This window comes from Mobula hypostoma, chromosome 16 (genome assembly GCF_963921235.1).
Source record: "Mobula hypostoma chromosome 16, sMobHyp1.1, whole genome shotgun sequence".
Lineage (NCBI taxonomy): Eukaryota > Metazoa > Chordata > Chondrichthyes > Myliobatiformes > Myliobatidae > Mobula > Mobula hypostoma.
Window position 1 is genome coordinate 49,728,891 of NC_086112.1, and position 15,803 is coordinate 49,744,693.

The window sequence follows — 15,803 nt, forward strand, 5'->3', positions numbered from 1 at the left end:
ATTCCTAGCACCGAACAATAGCAAATCACAGATGGCTAAAACATTTCACATAAACAACAGGAATTCTGCAGATGCTGGAAATTCAAGCAACACACATCAAAGTTGCTGGTGAACGCAGCAGGCCAGGCAGCATCTATAGGAAGAGGCGCAGTCGACGTTTCAGGCCGAGACCCTTCGTCAGGACTTTTCACATTTCACATAATGCCCCAAAATATACATACATTCAAGAATTGCTAAATCTATTTTTTTTAAGTTTACCAGAAATCACTCAATGTACCCTAGATCAAAATGGTTAACTAACAATGATTAAGTTCCTGTATTAACCTCAAGCTGCAGGGGGAACAAATTGGGGTATTACCCAAACCTGGACAACTAAAATTTATTTTGGGCTGAAGAAAATTATTGAGCCATCAGACAAAACTCAGTATCCAAAGAAAAGTCATGTGCTAACTCAAAGTGTCACTAATGTATTAGTTCTAGGGCTAACAAAATCCGTGTTCACAAAGGCAAGTAGATGGGAGTTTGATAATCAAAAATCATTCATGCACACTGTGCCACTGTAGGTTATCACTACATTGCTAGCTAAAGAAATAAGGCTTCGAATTAATGTTAGCCCAAAGTATTGTTTAGCCACAGTTTGGTCATCTTGATGTATCTAAGCTAAGGAGCCTTTTTAAAGTAGTACATAGTTGGCTCAGGAAGCATGTGTGGGGGGCACAGAAAAAGATAATGATTCAGAACCAAGGAATTTTGTATCAGTAATAGCCAAACATACTGATTTTGGTCTGAGAAATAAAACTCATTTTAAAATAGTGAAACAAATTAAAATTCCAGGATCCAGACTGTTCAGTTTAATGTGCACACTGTTCATCTACTGTAACATTCTTCATAAGTAGCAAATGGCTATAAAACGTTTTCTTAGGTGTACACTGAAACAAATGTTTCATCACTCTGGAAACTGCTGAAAGGGATACAGTGAAAGTCCAATACTTTGGGGCATGAATTTCATGAAGTGGGATTGGCAGATTTTCTGAACTACTGGACATTATTTTTATTAATACTTCTGACACTTTTTCATTACTTTTAGATTTATATTTTCCACTGAACCAGGTAAATGGAAAGGTAGTGCAGAAATCAGGGCCTCGCAACTGGAAAGGGAGAACAGTGAACAATACCCGGCAAGTTACTTGTTGAACCTTGTGGATTTTTGAATATTGGGTAGTGGATTATCTAAGTTTTACTGCATAGTTAATCATGTTGATCAAAAACAGTCCTAGAGGGAAAGAAGACAGAAATTTAGGAATTTTGAGAGTCAAGATCTTAGGTAGCAGAAAGCCATCAACAGTGGAATGGAGTGGAATACAATACAATGGATTCCAGTTAACTGGGACATCAGTTAATCAGGAAAGCCACTTACTTGGGACAAATAACAAAAAAAAAACTAATTGAGGAAATTGCTGGGATTCTCTTCATTTACTTGGGAAACTATGCCACTTAATTGTACCGGATTGCTGAACAGATTCTAACGAGCATCAGGTACAAGAACTTATGTGATCGTTAGGCACTACACTGTGCTCAGAGTGAAGAGTTTTTAAATAGCGTCAGTTGCATGTTTTTGTGTTCAAAAAGCAGTCATTTTTGTCACTGGTGGTTGGCAAAAAATAAGCAGTAAGACAATTCAAAACTGTTTTGCTCATTATGGTTTCAAGCATTGAGACTCGGAGATGCCAGAAACGACCAACAGTGGAAGTGAAACAATGTCACTACTTCAACAAGTTAGGGACTACAAAGAATTTGAAGGTATTGATAATCTTTTTGAGTGTTACAATGAATTGAAGATTTGAAGGACGTGCTCATTGATAGCATTGTATAAAGGCAGTCCCTTATCCGCACTAGGTATCTGCATTGATTTTGTTCATTGCTTACGTGGATGAATTCCTCCATTGATAACTATTAGGAACTAATACACAGTTCAATAGGACAGCAGAATTCTAATTTTATTTTGTATTTCATTTAAATACATAATATATTACTCAGTTTGTCTTTTTTATATCTTTTTAACTACTTCCATGGAACTTCAGCTTTGAGGCGCTGCTTAACTGGGCCAAAATATACTGGTCCCAATGTGACCCGATTAACTAGAATCCACCGTATTTGCAAAAAGATCAGATTCAGAAGAATGCAGTGTTTTTGGGGCATTAATGGAAGGTTAAAGAGAGACAAAAAAGCAGGTGTCATTTTGACAGAATCTCAAAATACATGACATAACATGCGTCTTCATTTTTGTTCATATACAACCAAGCGGCTATGCTGCAAATTACTGTACTTCCTGATTGCACTTATAACACTTCAAAAGGCACAATCTTGCCTGAGCCTCAGGCAAAATAAAATCAAGATTCAAGATTATTTAATGTCATTTCCAGTACACGGTGTAAAGGAGAATAATTGATACTCTGAATTCAATGCAGCACAAAAACCACAATAAAATAAATACACAAGATAGCTTAAATACATTTTTTGATTGTATGTACATAAAGTGACGCTAGGTCTGTATATAAGGTGACTTTGACAGGAAATAATAAAGTAATAGTGTTGGGGGGGTGTGGAAGAATGGATTAATGGCTGGAGGTAAAAAAAAATAAAATTGAGGCATCTCACGATTCCTGGTGGCCAAAAACAGAGTGCCCACATTAAAAGGATGAGACAATAGCTTTGTGAATTAGACTAGTGGTGTTGCAAAACTAACAATTATTTGCATCAGAATTCTTTTACTCTTTATGTAATTCACAAGTAAAATAACAAGTAGCAATATTAACTTTTACACCAGTTCTGAATCATTGCATTCTCCTACAGCTACAATTAAGAATTTATCATGATGCTTGAAAATTTAGCTGTGAATAGAGTGGATAGCATTTGCACAGTGACAAAAGAATAACCAATTTTAAATAACACTAGTTGAATAATACTCCAAGAATCTTATTTACTTCATTAGCTAAGAGAAAAACATAGTCAAACAAACAAAATTTACCTCTACCCCGCGGTTGATGGCCAGTTTTGCTAATCTCACTGCAATAGGTCCCTTAAAAATAAAACAATAATAAATTATTAGCACACATTTAACCAACTCAAGAACCTTTAGATACACATGGTAGATAAACATATTAATTATTAGTGAACTATATAAGAAAGCCTTAGTTTTTAATCAATCTTAATATAAATTATGCAGTTTATATAATTAAGAGATCAGCTGTTCCTAGTTGGACTATATTCTTGAAATAGCTTTTGATCCTTAGGAGACAAGAATATTGCACTTAAAATAAATTTCCTAGCAGGTTATAAGCTCCATTCCCAAACATCACGTACAGTTCTGCTACATTCTGCAATGCCAGAGAGTGACAGGAGGGCATACGACTTTGCAAATTTTCCATACAGTGAGCCTTTGTTCTTGGCATTGCCATTGGATAATGACACCAAAAGGCAAACTCATTATTTAGGTTTCCTCCAAGCATATAAATATAATATAAGCTTACAGAGGAACCTTAAAAAAACATAGTATGGCATTTTCACAGAAAAAAATTGCATATGTTAAACATGAGAAAGAAGATAGATGAATAAACATACAGTATACCAGTAGGCAGGGAGGAGAAATGGTTATCAGATCTTTAATATGGAAAATTAAAAAAACTCCAAGGAAAATAAGTGCCTTAAAAAGGTTCACCAGATTACAAAAAACTGGAAACAACATTGTAAATTAATTTGGCTAGATTGAAAGTAAATAAAGCTCTGGGCTCATTTTTAGAAAGATTAGAAAAGTTAACATTTTCATCTTGCACAGATTATAATGGAACTCAACTGGAGGACAGAAAAGTTTTCCTCTCCATATTACTAAAAGAATACAATCACTGAAGGAGATGCAAACAAGATTTACTGAACTGATGCCAAACTAAACAATTATATGTATCAGGAAAGACTGAACAATCGCGTTCTGATGAAAGGTGTTGTTGAGTGAATTAAGTCACTGGATAAAATTACTGGTAGGTACAAAGCAGCTTCTTTATTTGACAAAGCAAGGTACAGCAGGCATCATATAGAGACGCTTTCGGTCGAAAGGTCTCGCTGGTCCAACATGGAGCTCAATATTTTATGTGCCAAATTTCAAAGGACAACTCCATATTTACAATGTGCGGACAATGCTTTCTAACTACATACAACTTTCACACCTCCAGATTTGCATCCATATTACAGACATCCAAATGAATTTTAGTCAGCATTGGATGGACTGGGATTCACAGCTTTTAGGAATCCATTGTTCAGACTAACTAAACTAAATCCACAGTACATTTTCAGATGTGAAGACCGATAACCAAGGTCAATTGCTAAATGTATATGTAACCAGGTGACTGCTGAATTTTTTTTATTGTTAAAGTGTACTTATGAATTCACCCTGGTAATGCCAAAATAGCTGCCTGTGCCTGTAAGAGAAAACGGTAATGTTATTATGCACGTGTTGAGTAGAAAGAACAGTTGCAAGGTTCTAGAAAGGATGTCAAATGCTAGTCACATGGTGAGGAAAGGTGAATAATATTTGATAATATCCATGTAAATTTGTTTATACTTGTTTGCAAATCTAGAATATTGGTAATTTGGCATCTTTACATGTGCATGCTTTAGATTTTCATGAGGAAGTTGTCAGCACTGGATAGTTTGGTTGTGCAAAGTTCCTTATCGGCCTAGTAGGTTAGTCTTTTTAGTAATTTATAGATGCACCATAGAAAGCATTCTTCTAGAGTGTATCACAACCTGGTATGGAAGTTGTCCTGTCCAAGACCGGAAGAAGCTGCAGAAGATCATGAACACAGCCCAGAACATCACACAAACCAATCTTCTGTCCTTGGACTCACTTTACACCGCACGCTGTCGGAGCAGTGCTGCCAGGATAATCAAGGACATGACCCGCCCAGCCAACACTCTTCCCTCCAGGAGAAGGCTCAGGAGCTTGAAGACTCGTACGGCCAGATTTGGGAACAGCTTCTTTCCAACTGTGATAAGACTGCTGAACGGATCCTGACCCGGATCTGGGCCATACCCTCCAAATATCCGGACCTGCCTCTTGGTTTTTTTGCACTACCTTACTTTCCATTTTCTATTTTCTATTTATGATTTATAATTTAAATTTTTAAAATTTACTATTGATTTGTACTCCAGGGAGCATGAAGCGCAGAATCAAATATCGCTGTAATGATTGTACATTCTAGTATCAATTGTTTGGTGACAATAAAGTATAAAGTATAATTTAAACTCCAAGCCAATATATTGTAAAAGTTTATTTTTGTCTTTCTTTGTTGTTTCATAACTGAATGTGAATGTAACAGAGTAATGTGAATGTGTTGATCTCTGTTCACGTCGCGAGAGCAAAGAAAACTTGTTTCAGGGTCTAGCCTATACGTGTTTGGAAGTTAAGCACACGTGTGCCAAAGTGAGTATATCTCTTAGTTAAGATGGGATGTACTTATTCATACCTTTGATGTTGTGCATAAGGTACAGGGTTGCTGGGATTCCAATGTTGTTTGTATTTTTTTCAGAATTGCCACTATCGTATTAGTTTAGTATATTTTGTTTTATTTATTTTCCTACTGCATATGTAACAAGGGTGTGGACCAAAATTAAGCTGAGATTGCAACAGCAGGAATTGTTTTTTTTAATTCATTTTGTCGTCTTTATTTTGATATCCTCTTTCTGCAGTAAAACATCTAAAACAGATAAAGGAATTAAAGTCATGAAAAAGTACTTGTTGTCCTGAGTGTGTATTTTTCCCCAGGCTATAAAATATATTTCCTAAACCCAAAAATCATTCTAAGTAAGGGTCTCAGACCAAAACGTCGACTGTTTTTTCTTTTCCATAGATGCTGCCTGACCTGCTGAGTTCCTCTGACATTTTGCGTGTGTTGCTTGGATTTCCAGTATTTGCAGATTTTCTCTTGTTTATGAACAATAGGGTTTCTTTTCTTCAGCTACACATAGAATGTTGCCATTCACAGGTTTGACCAAAACCAGGGGTCAATATAGAAGTCAATGACAGTCTCAAATAATTATTTAACAAGTTGTCCACCTAGAGATTTATGGAAAGTAATTTACTATTTCAAGAAATACTTAAGGTGACTAACACTAGCATGCATAAAGGGAATATAGATAAACATGAGGAGGAAAAATTGGACAAAGATATTGATGAGGTGAGACAAATGACAATGGGGAGCCGCTTTGGGATTCATTAATGCCAGAAGAAAGCGTTAGGTTGAATACTCTGCTTCAGGGCAATAAATAACATGTAATATAACGTGTAATAATGTGTGGCAGAGAGGGAGGAGAAGATGGTGGCGCGACGCAGTGCGCGCAGCCCTTCTGAATGATATTGTTTATGTTAACTAGGGGCCGTGCACAATCCTGATTTGATGGAGACAGACGTGAGAAGCACGAGGGAACATCTGAAGAAACTTCTGAAATGCCCGCTTCGCTGCCGCTGCTACTGTGCGATTGAGAATCTCTGGAGGGAAAGGCCCCATATCCTCGGCTTTGGCTATTGCCGGGGCCGGGGTCGAAGTGCTCGGCAGAGATGGTGCTCGGTGCCGGAGAGCTGGTTGGAGGCTCGGAGTTTTCGGATGGACTCGGAGTCTTCGGACGGACTCGGAGTCGGACTGTGGTTGGATGCTTCCAGGATGCTGCATCGGCAAGTTTGCGGCACTGGAGGTTCACCGTCTGCGTGAGATGATAGGACTTTCGAGAGACTTTGAGACTTTTTACCGTGCCCATGGTCTGTTCTTAGCAAATTACGGTATTGCTTTGCACTGTTGTAACTATATGTATAATTATGTGGTTTTTGTCAGTTTTTCAGTCGGTTTGTCATGTGTTTCTGTGATATCATTCTGGAAAAACATTGTATCATTTCTTAATGGACGCATTACTAAATGACAATAAAAGAGGACTGCGTGTCCTCATAATCTAATCTAATCTAATATAATGCAAGTACCTCAATACCACATAGGAAAGTTGGACAACCTACCAATTACTGCTGGAAAGAAGGTCAAGAGCACATCAACTTCAAGATCACCTTCCATATTTTTTAACTATTTATCCCTCCATGACGACTGTGAGGGGTATAACAATGGCTTATGTTAATACCAAGATACACATTTATTAGTATTACAATCAGGAAGTTCAGAATGTTGAATACAAAATATTAGCCTGTCATTTCTGCAGAGTGCTGTAGCACTGCTGCACTGAGAGAGTTCCATTCCTGAAGTACAGTTCAAATCCATGAATGGAAGTATTTTGTTGTGCGCTGGTCATTTGGGTGCGGACACATGTTCTGGCAATCTTGCTGTGGGTGTCACAATTTTGATTAGTATTGCAAGTTCTTTGAAAAGTAATTATAAATTTTTTTAAATCTTGTAAAGAAAAATATTAAAAGAATTACCCACCTGAGGTAAAAATTCTTTTGCTAGTGATAATGCTCTGTGATAGGCTGCGTCTCCTTCTTCATTTTGCTCCACAACATGACTAACCAGACCAATTGCTTTTGCTTCAGTACCGTCAACAACTCGTCCAGAAAAGATAAGTTCCTTTGCCGTGGATACTCCTACAATACGAGGGAGGCGTTGAGTACCACCTGTTTGAAAAAGCAGTAAAAAATCTGCTTCAGCAAACTTAACACGAATGAATGAATGAACTGTTACAATGATGTAAAAAGAAATATTGATAGTCCCAACTCTCAGACATTAAAAAAGCAACAAAAATATGCTTAGGTATGCAAAAAATGAAGAACATTATTTAACTTACAACTGCAAATTTTATGTAATCATGTGCTATATATAAGCAAGAGAAAATCTGCAGATGCTGGAAATCCAAACAATACGCACAAAATGCTGTAGGAACTCAGCAGGCCAGCCTGCATCTATGGAAAAAAGTAGTCGACATTTCAGGCCGAAGCCCTTCAGCAGGACGAGATATATATACTCTGCCAGCATTGCATTGAAATGTAAGCCTAGAATCTTTTGTGCTCACTTCTTAGTCTAGAACCTAAACCCTGATGCTCCTTGTCAAGGGTAAAAGTTTGAATAACTGAGTATAATTGAAACCATTAAAAGTAGGACACATTTGCAGGTAAAAGAATCTACTGAAATACTTACAGGTTTACCCTTCTTAGCTACTTAAAAGTCTTTTCTCCGTGTTCCAGAAAACACGGAATGGGCCACTGTAAGGGGTCCTAAGGGGATATTGGTGTGCATCATGGCAGATGAAAACAAACAAGGTGGAATGTAGGTCAGCAGGAACCCAGGAGTGCTGTTGGCCATGATGGGAGGGTAAGAACAGGGAAAAAGGAATTGAATTTACTGAAGAGGGTGGAATGTTGTTGAGAGGCCGACAGGGCCAACGTAGCGCCAGGTATGAAGTTAGCTGGTACTTTTAACAGCTGCCCATATGCTAACTCAGCCATGCAAAATTGCAGGTCCTAATTTGGAAATGTTCTGAGCCCCAGCAGGACCCACGGGAGACGATCACGCTAACATTCATCAGTCAGGAAAGCCCTCAGAGCAGCGTTTAAGGAGTAGTGAAACCACTTGCATAGGCCATTGGACGGCGGGTGATATATCGTGTGGTGATGTATCCTAAAGCCGAGGCTCTGGGCCATTGCAGCCCAGACGTCTAATGTGAATTGTGGGCAGCGGTCAAAAGAAATATAGAAATATAGAAAAACTACAGCACAATACAGGCCCTTCAGCCCACAATGCTGTGCCAAACTTGTACTTACTGTAGAAATTACCTAGGGTTACCCATATAGAAATATCAGATGGGGTGCTAAACTGAGCAACCCAGGTGCTGATGAATGCTCCAGCCACGTCTGTGGCCATTGTCAACACCAGGGGGACAACTTCTGGCCACATGGCGGTACAGATCACAGTGGCAGGGAGGTGCGGGAAACTGCAGAGTGGGGGCGGGGGGGGGAGAGGACCAACAAGGTCAACATTGACATGGTGAATCCGTCGCTCAGGGACCTCAAAAGGTGCCAATGGTGCCTGAACACGATGGTTAATTTTTGCATGCTGGCATTCCACACAGGTTGCAGTCCAATCACACACATCCTTTCAAAGGCCGTGCCACGCAAATTTTAGTACATCCAGTTTCTGTGAAGACTACTGGCCCAGATGCAAGAGAGCAAAAACAGTCAGCCTCCAGTTTGCGGGCACCATGGAGCAAGGGCGACTGGTGAGACATCGCACAGCAGAGAAACCCCAGCTTCCTCGAACTTAACATTAGAAAACTGCTGTTCTGTAACCCTGGACCTCTGACTTAGTAACTTAGTTAGTTGTCATGCTGGCAAAGTCAACCCTTATGTATACAGCCTCAATGGCTGGCTGTCAGAAGCAATCAGCCATGGCATTACTTTTCCCCTTGATATGTTATATATCAGTTGTGAACTCAGATATGTAGACCAGGTGGTGTTGCTGCCGTGCAGACCAAGATACTGATATTTTGGCCATTGTGTGCATGAGGGATTAGTGGTCAACTAATGCCGTGAATTGGTGATCCGCGAAAAAGAAAATGAAAAGGGCGGACATCCAAGCAGGGACGGAGGAGCTTACGTTCAAGTGTGCTGTATTTCCTTTCAGGGGGACGGAGCTGCCGGTTGAAGAAGGTGAACAGCTGCCACATACCTCCAACCAATTGTTTGTGCACAACACAAACAGTATAGTCTGAAGCGTCAGTAGTAATGAGTATGAGTGCATTGGGCAGCGAGTGCACCAGTAGGGTCGCATTTGAAAGAGCTCGTTTGATATCATCAAATGCCCTGGTCATGTCCGCTGACCAGTCAAGCACTTGATTAAGGATACAGGTTTCCCCCGCCATCCGAAGATATAGTGTTCCTATGAAACGGTTCGTAAGCCGAAATGTCATAAAGCGAAGAAACAATTACCATTTATTTATATGGGAAAATCTTGTGAGCATTCGCAGACCCAAAAATAACCTACCAAATCATGCCAAATAACACATAAAACCTAAAATAACAGTAACATATAGTCAAAGCAGGAATGATATGATAAATACCCAGCCTATATAAAGTAGAAATACTTCTCTACAACGATTGCCTGCACAGATTTCCGCAGTGAAAATCTCACACAAGCGCTCTCAGCAGAAAAATCTCACACAAGCGCTGTTGGCATAAACGTGCTCTCCAGTAACCTTTAAACTATGAAGCTGCCAAACCTACCAAATAACAATGCCGTTCCGAAAATACACAGCCTATATAAAGTAGAAATAATGTATGTACAGTGTAGTATCACTTACCGGAATTGGAAAAACAGCGCCGAGCACACTGATGATGGTATGTTAGACTGAGTCATCGCAGGCTGGGTGGTGCAGTGGCTCCCACCCTCCGGGCCACCGACCCAATACATTGCCACGAAGAATGCAGCAGTAGCCGGGAGGCAACACAGCACATCGTTAAGAAAAAAGCCGAAATAAACATGCTAATTAATTAGGTGCCACCGACACGCAATTGTCGGCCCAGATCAGAGGCAATGCAATCGGAAATCGGCACTGATCTGGGCCGACAATTACGTGTCGGCAGCACCTAATTAATTAGCATGCTTATTTTGGCTTTTTTCTTAAAGATGTGCCGTGTGCCTCCCGGCTACCGCTGCGTTGTTCACGAATTGGTACAGTATCTGTCCGGGGCCCGGGTGTTGGGGTGGTGGGACATGGGGGTGTCATCTCATCGTCGATCAGGGCGGGCAGCTCATCTTCTCCTATGACTGCCTGCCTCGATGTCGAAGGTCGAGGTTCGTCGTCTGCTGTGGCTGATGTGGAAGTCTTGCTTGACTGCTGAGCCTCGCGCATTTTTCTATCATACAGTTGTTTGTAAGCACTCAAACCATTCTGCAAATATTCCCTAAACCTACGTACCCTTTCAAGATTAAAGTCGTACTTTATCATTGCAGCAAAAATCTCACGCAGTTGCTTCACTTTCTGCATTCGGTTTCGATTGTTATCCTTTGCTCTTCCAATTGCATCAGCTCTTCATCTATCAGTTCTTGGTCATGGGATGCCAAAATCTCTTCAACATCATCTTCACCAACTTCAACAAGCCAAACTCACTTTGTCTTTGCTACGTTCACTTCGATCGAAATGCTTAATTATGTCTAGTTTTACGCTAAGTGTAACACCCTTACTCTTTCAGGCTTTTCCAAAACCTTAGAACTCATCTTGCTAACGGCTGCTCAATGCAACGTGGTTAAGCAATGCCGTTCCGAATCCGGGGCAGAGCGGCTGCTCGGGGCGCGCGCTGCCTTTTATCGCGCACTGCCTTTCTTCGTAACAGTGAAAACACCTTCTGAAAGCGAAAACAGGGTACTAATGTAGGTCACACAACACACACCAAAGTTGCTGGTGAACGCAGCAGGGCAGGCAGCATCTCTAGGAAGAGGTACAGTCGATGTTTCAGGCCGAGACCCTTCGTCAGGACTAACTGAAGGAAGAGTTAGTAAGAGATTTGAAAGTGGGAGGGGGAGGGGGAGATCCAAAATGATAGCAGAAGATAGGAGGGGGAGGGATGGAGCCAAGAGCTGGACAGGTGATTGGCAAAGGGGATATGAGGGGATCATGAGACAGGAGGCCTGAGGAGAAAGACAAGGGCGGGGGGGAGGGGGAACCCAGAGGATGGGCAAGGGGTATAGTCAGAGGGACAGAGGGAGAAAAAGGAGAGTGAGAGAAAGAATGTGTGTATAAAAATAAATAATGGATGGGGTACGAGGGGGAGGTGGGGCATTAGCGGAAGTTAGAGAAGTCGATGTTCATGTCATCAGGTTGGAGGCTACCCAGACGGAATATAAGGTGTTGTTCCTCCAACCTGAGTATGGCTTCATCTTTACAGTAGAGGAGGCCGTCGATAGACATGTCAGAATGGGAATGGGACGTGGAATTAAAATGTGTGGCCACTGGGAGATCCTGCTTTCTCTGGCGGACAGAGCGTAGGTGTTCAGCAAAGAGGTCTCCCAGTCTGCGTCGGGTCTCGCCAATATATAGAAGGCCACATCGGGAGCACCGGACGCAGTATATCACCCCAGCCGACTCACAGGTGAAGTGTCGCCTCACCTGGAAAGACTGTTTGGGGCCCTGAATGGTGGTAATGGAGGAAGTGTAAGGGCATGTGTAGCACTTGTTCCGCTTACAAGGGTAAGTGCCAGGAGAGAGATCAGTGGGGAGGGATGGGAGGGACGAATGGACAAGGGAGTCGCGTAGGGAGCGATCCTTGCGGAAAGCAGAGTGGGGGGAGGGAAAGATGTGCTCAGTCGTGGGATCCCGTTGGAGGTGGCGGAAGTTACGGAGAATAATATGTTGGACCCGGAGGCTGGTGGGGTGGTAGGTGAGGACCAGAGGAACCCTATTCCTAGTGGGGTGGCGGGAGGATGGAGTGAGAGCAGATGTGCGTGAAATGGGAGAGATGCGTTTGAGAGCAGAGTTGATAGTGCAGGAAGGGAAGCCCCTTTCTTTAAAAAAGGAGGACATCTCCCTCGTCCTGGAATGAAAAGCCTCATCCTGAGAGCAGATGCGGCGGAGACGGAGGAATTGCAAGAAGTGGATGGCATTTTTGCAAGAGACCGGGTGAGAAGAGGAATAGTCCAGATAGCTGTGAGAGTCAGTAGGCTTATAGTAGACATCAGTGGATAAACTGTCTCCAGAGATAGCGACAGAAAGATCTAGAAAGGGGAGGGAGGTGTCGGAAATGGACCAGGTAAACTTGAGGGCAGGGTGAAAGTTGGAGGCAAAGTTAATAAAGTCAACGAGCTCAGCATGCGTGCAGGAAGCAGCGCCAATGCAGTCGTCGATGTAGTGAAGGAAAAGTGGGGGACAGATACCAGAATAGGCACGGAACATAGATTGTTCCACAAAGCCAACAAAAAGGCAGGCATAGCTAGGACCCATACGGGTGCCCATAGCTACACCTTTAGTTTGGAGGAAGTGGGAGGAGCCAAAGGAGAAATTATTAAGAGTAAGGACTAATTCCGCTAGACGGAGCAGAGTGGTGGTAGAGGGGAACTGATTATAGGTAGACCTACATTACTAATGTAGGTCTTTCGTAACAGTGAGGTTTCATAAAGCAAACGTTTGAAAAGCAGGGGACACCTGTATTGCATTTCAGTGCACTATGAAGGGGCACAAGCATAAGTTCAGCAGCTCGCGGAATAAAACGGTGAAAGAAATTCACCATACCTAAAAACTCCTTAGCTTTTTAGTAGTGCAGGGGTGGTGGGAAATATATAATTGCAGCTACTATAGATGGGAGGGGTTTCGCACCTTCTGCAGAGACGTGATGGTCGAGAAAGACAATGGCTGACAACCCAAACTGGCATTTTGCACAGTTAATAATCAACCCGTGTTGGTTTAAGCACTTGAAAAGTGTGCAGAGATTAAATATGTGTTCGGATTTGGATCCACTAGCAACAAGTATGTCATCCAGGTGAACAAAAAGAAAATCTAAGTCTTTTTATACAGAGTTCATCAGCTGTTGAGAAGCCTGTGCTGCATTTTTTCAGCTCAAATGACATGCACAGAAACTCAAAAAGTCCATATGGGGTTATGACAGCTATTTTGGGAATGTCCTCTGAGCACACAGGCTCCTGATAGTAGCCCCCAAATAAATCGACTTTGCAAAAAGGAACTTTCCATCTAAACGTGCTGAAAAGTCTTGGAAATGTGGGACTGGCTAGTGATCGGGGGTGGTGACCTCACGAAGGCGTCAGTAATTGCCACGTGCGTGGCATTCACCATAGGACTTAGGGACCATGTGGAGGGGTGAAGCCCAGGGCCTATTTGACTGGTATACACTGCTAAGTCTTTCCATGTTGGCAAACTCAGCCTTCACGGTTGCCAGCTTTTCTGGCTCTAGTCTACTACATGTGTGGGCATGACTGGGGGGCCTTTTGTGGAAATGTGGTGCTCGACCTCGTGTTTTGTGACTGTCACAGAGAATGTGGGTTTGGCAAGTTTTATTTATTCACCTAGCAGTCAAATAAACTCACATGCGATGGTACATGTGCTTGACAGTGTCATTGTAATGAACTTACAAGGGGAGCAGGGTAATGAACCAAAGTTTTTGACATCCACAAGCCGGCTGCTCTTAAGATTGAACAAAAGTCCTTGGGCACACAAGAAATCTGTACCGAGGAGAGGTTTAGCCACTTCAACCAGGACGAAGTCCCATGTGTAACACCGCTCACTGAAGCAGAGCGTCACTCATCGTGTCCTGTAAGTCTGGATCTTGCTGCCATTGGCAGCCTCCATTGAGGTTTTGTCACTCTTTGCCTTCTCAACAATAGGCAACGCTGGCAACACTCACTTGACACACAAGTAGTGTCGCCCTGATAGGGTGTCCATAATGAATAGTAGACGATCCTCACTGTTGGAACCCACAGTGTTCACAGACCTCTGGCGTCCCAATGCACTCCCACTGTTGAAGCTGCAAAGCGTTTGTATCAAAGCAAGCTTGGTAAAAGCACAGGCCCGGTGTCATCTGTTTCCTGCCATGGGCGTCCTTATGTTGGGGGCCTTGCTGACCAAGCTTATTGAGGTAGAGAAAAGAGAAGGAATGATGCACCGCTGCCTAGCTAAGTGTAGACTATCAGCCATTTTAGCAAGCTTCACAGCTGCATTAGCGAGGGCTGTGAGAACTTGATCAGGCGTTTGTTGCATGAAGAGTTCTTTAAAAAGAAAACAAGGATGGCGATTTCCCAGGAGAGACAGCATGTGGTCCATTAGCTCCAAAGGCCCCGAGGCTGGGCAAGAAGAGCAAATGTTTGGTGCACTCAGACTCTGAGTCCAAAAGTCTGTAAATGATGAGTTTTCAGGGATCGGTATTTATCGTGTTCGGGCAGGTGTTCTAGTAGGCTCATCAATCTCGCAGCTTTGGAGTTGCTGAGCGATGCTACTACATAGAAATATTTGGGGTTATCAGAGTTGGTGTTTCTATAAGCACAAATTGAGCCTCTGCTTGTATGAACCAAGCGACGGCACTTTGCTCCTAAAACACTGGCAGTTTCAAAATGACTGTATCGGCCAACACGTTCATAATTGTGGAACTATCATACAGCATTGGTGTCACCAATAAATACCGCAAATAAAATAGCAAAGATGTTTTCTGTTTCAGAAATGCCGTAGGAACTCATTTATTGAACGCCAAAAAACTGAACTCAATGCACGCTAAAAACCCTTTATGTAATTACATAGAAACATAGAAAATAGGTGCAGGAGTAGGCCATTCGGCCCTTCGAGCCTGCACCGCCATTTATTATGATCATGGCTGATCATCCAACTCAGAACTCAGCCTTCCCTCCATACCCCCTGACCCCTGTAGCCACAAGGGCCATATCTAACTTCCTTTTAAACATAGCTAATGAACTGGCCTCAACAGTTTGCTGTGGCAGAGAATTCCACAGATTCACCACTCTCTGTGTGAAGAAGTTTTTCCTAACCTCGGTCCTAAAAGGCTTCCCCTCTATCCTCAAACTGTGACCCCTCGTTCTAGACCTCCCCAACATCGGGAACAATCTTCCTGCATCTAGCCTGTCCAATCCCTTTAGGATCTTATACGTTTCAATCAGATCCCCCCTCAATCTTCTAAATTCCAACGAGTACAAGCCCAGTTCATCCAGTCTTTCTTCATATGAAAGACCTGCCATCCCAGGAATCAATCTGGTGAACCTTCTTTGTACTCCCTCTATGGCAAAGATGTCTTTCCTCAGATTAGGGGA

At 42.1% G+C, this 15,803-nt stretch overlaps 1 protein-coding gene across 2 annotated transcripts in view; it reads right to left on the minus strand.

Annotated features, from left to right (window-relative positions):
* The window catches only part of auh (AU RNA binding protein/enoyl-CoA hydratase), a 205,217-nt gene that overhangs the window by 16,959 nt on the left and 172,455 nt on the right, over positions 1-15,803 (minus strand). For both annotated transcript variants that reach the window (XM_063068934.1, XM_063068933.1), the window contains 2 exons: positions 7,476-7,663; positions 3,029-3,079 (listed from right to left, as the gene is read on the minus strand). In XM_063068934.1, the coding sequence (XP_062925004.1) occupies positions 3,029-3,079; positions 7,476-7,663 (239 nt within the window). The remainder of the gene's footprint in view (positions 1-3,028; positions 3,080-7,475; positions 7,664-15,803) is intronic.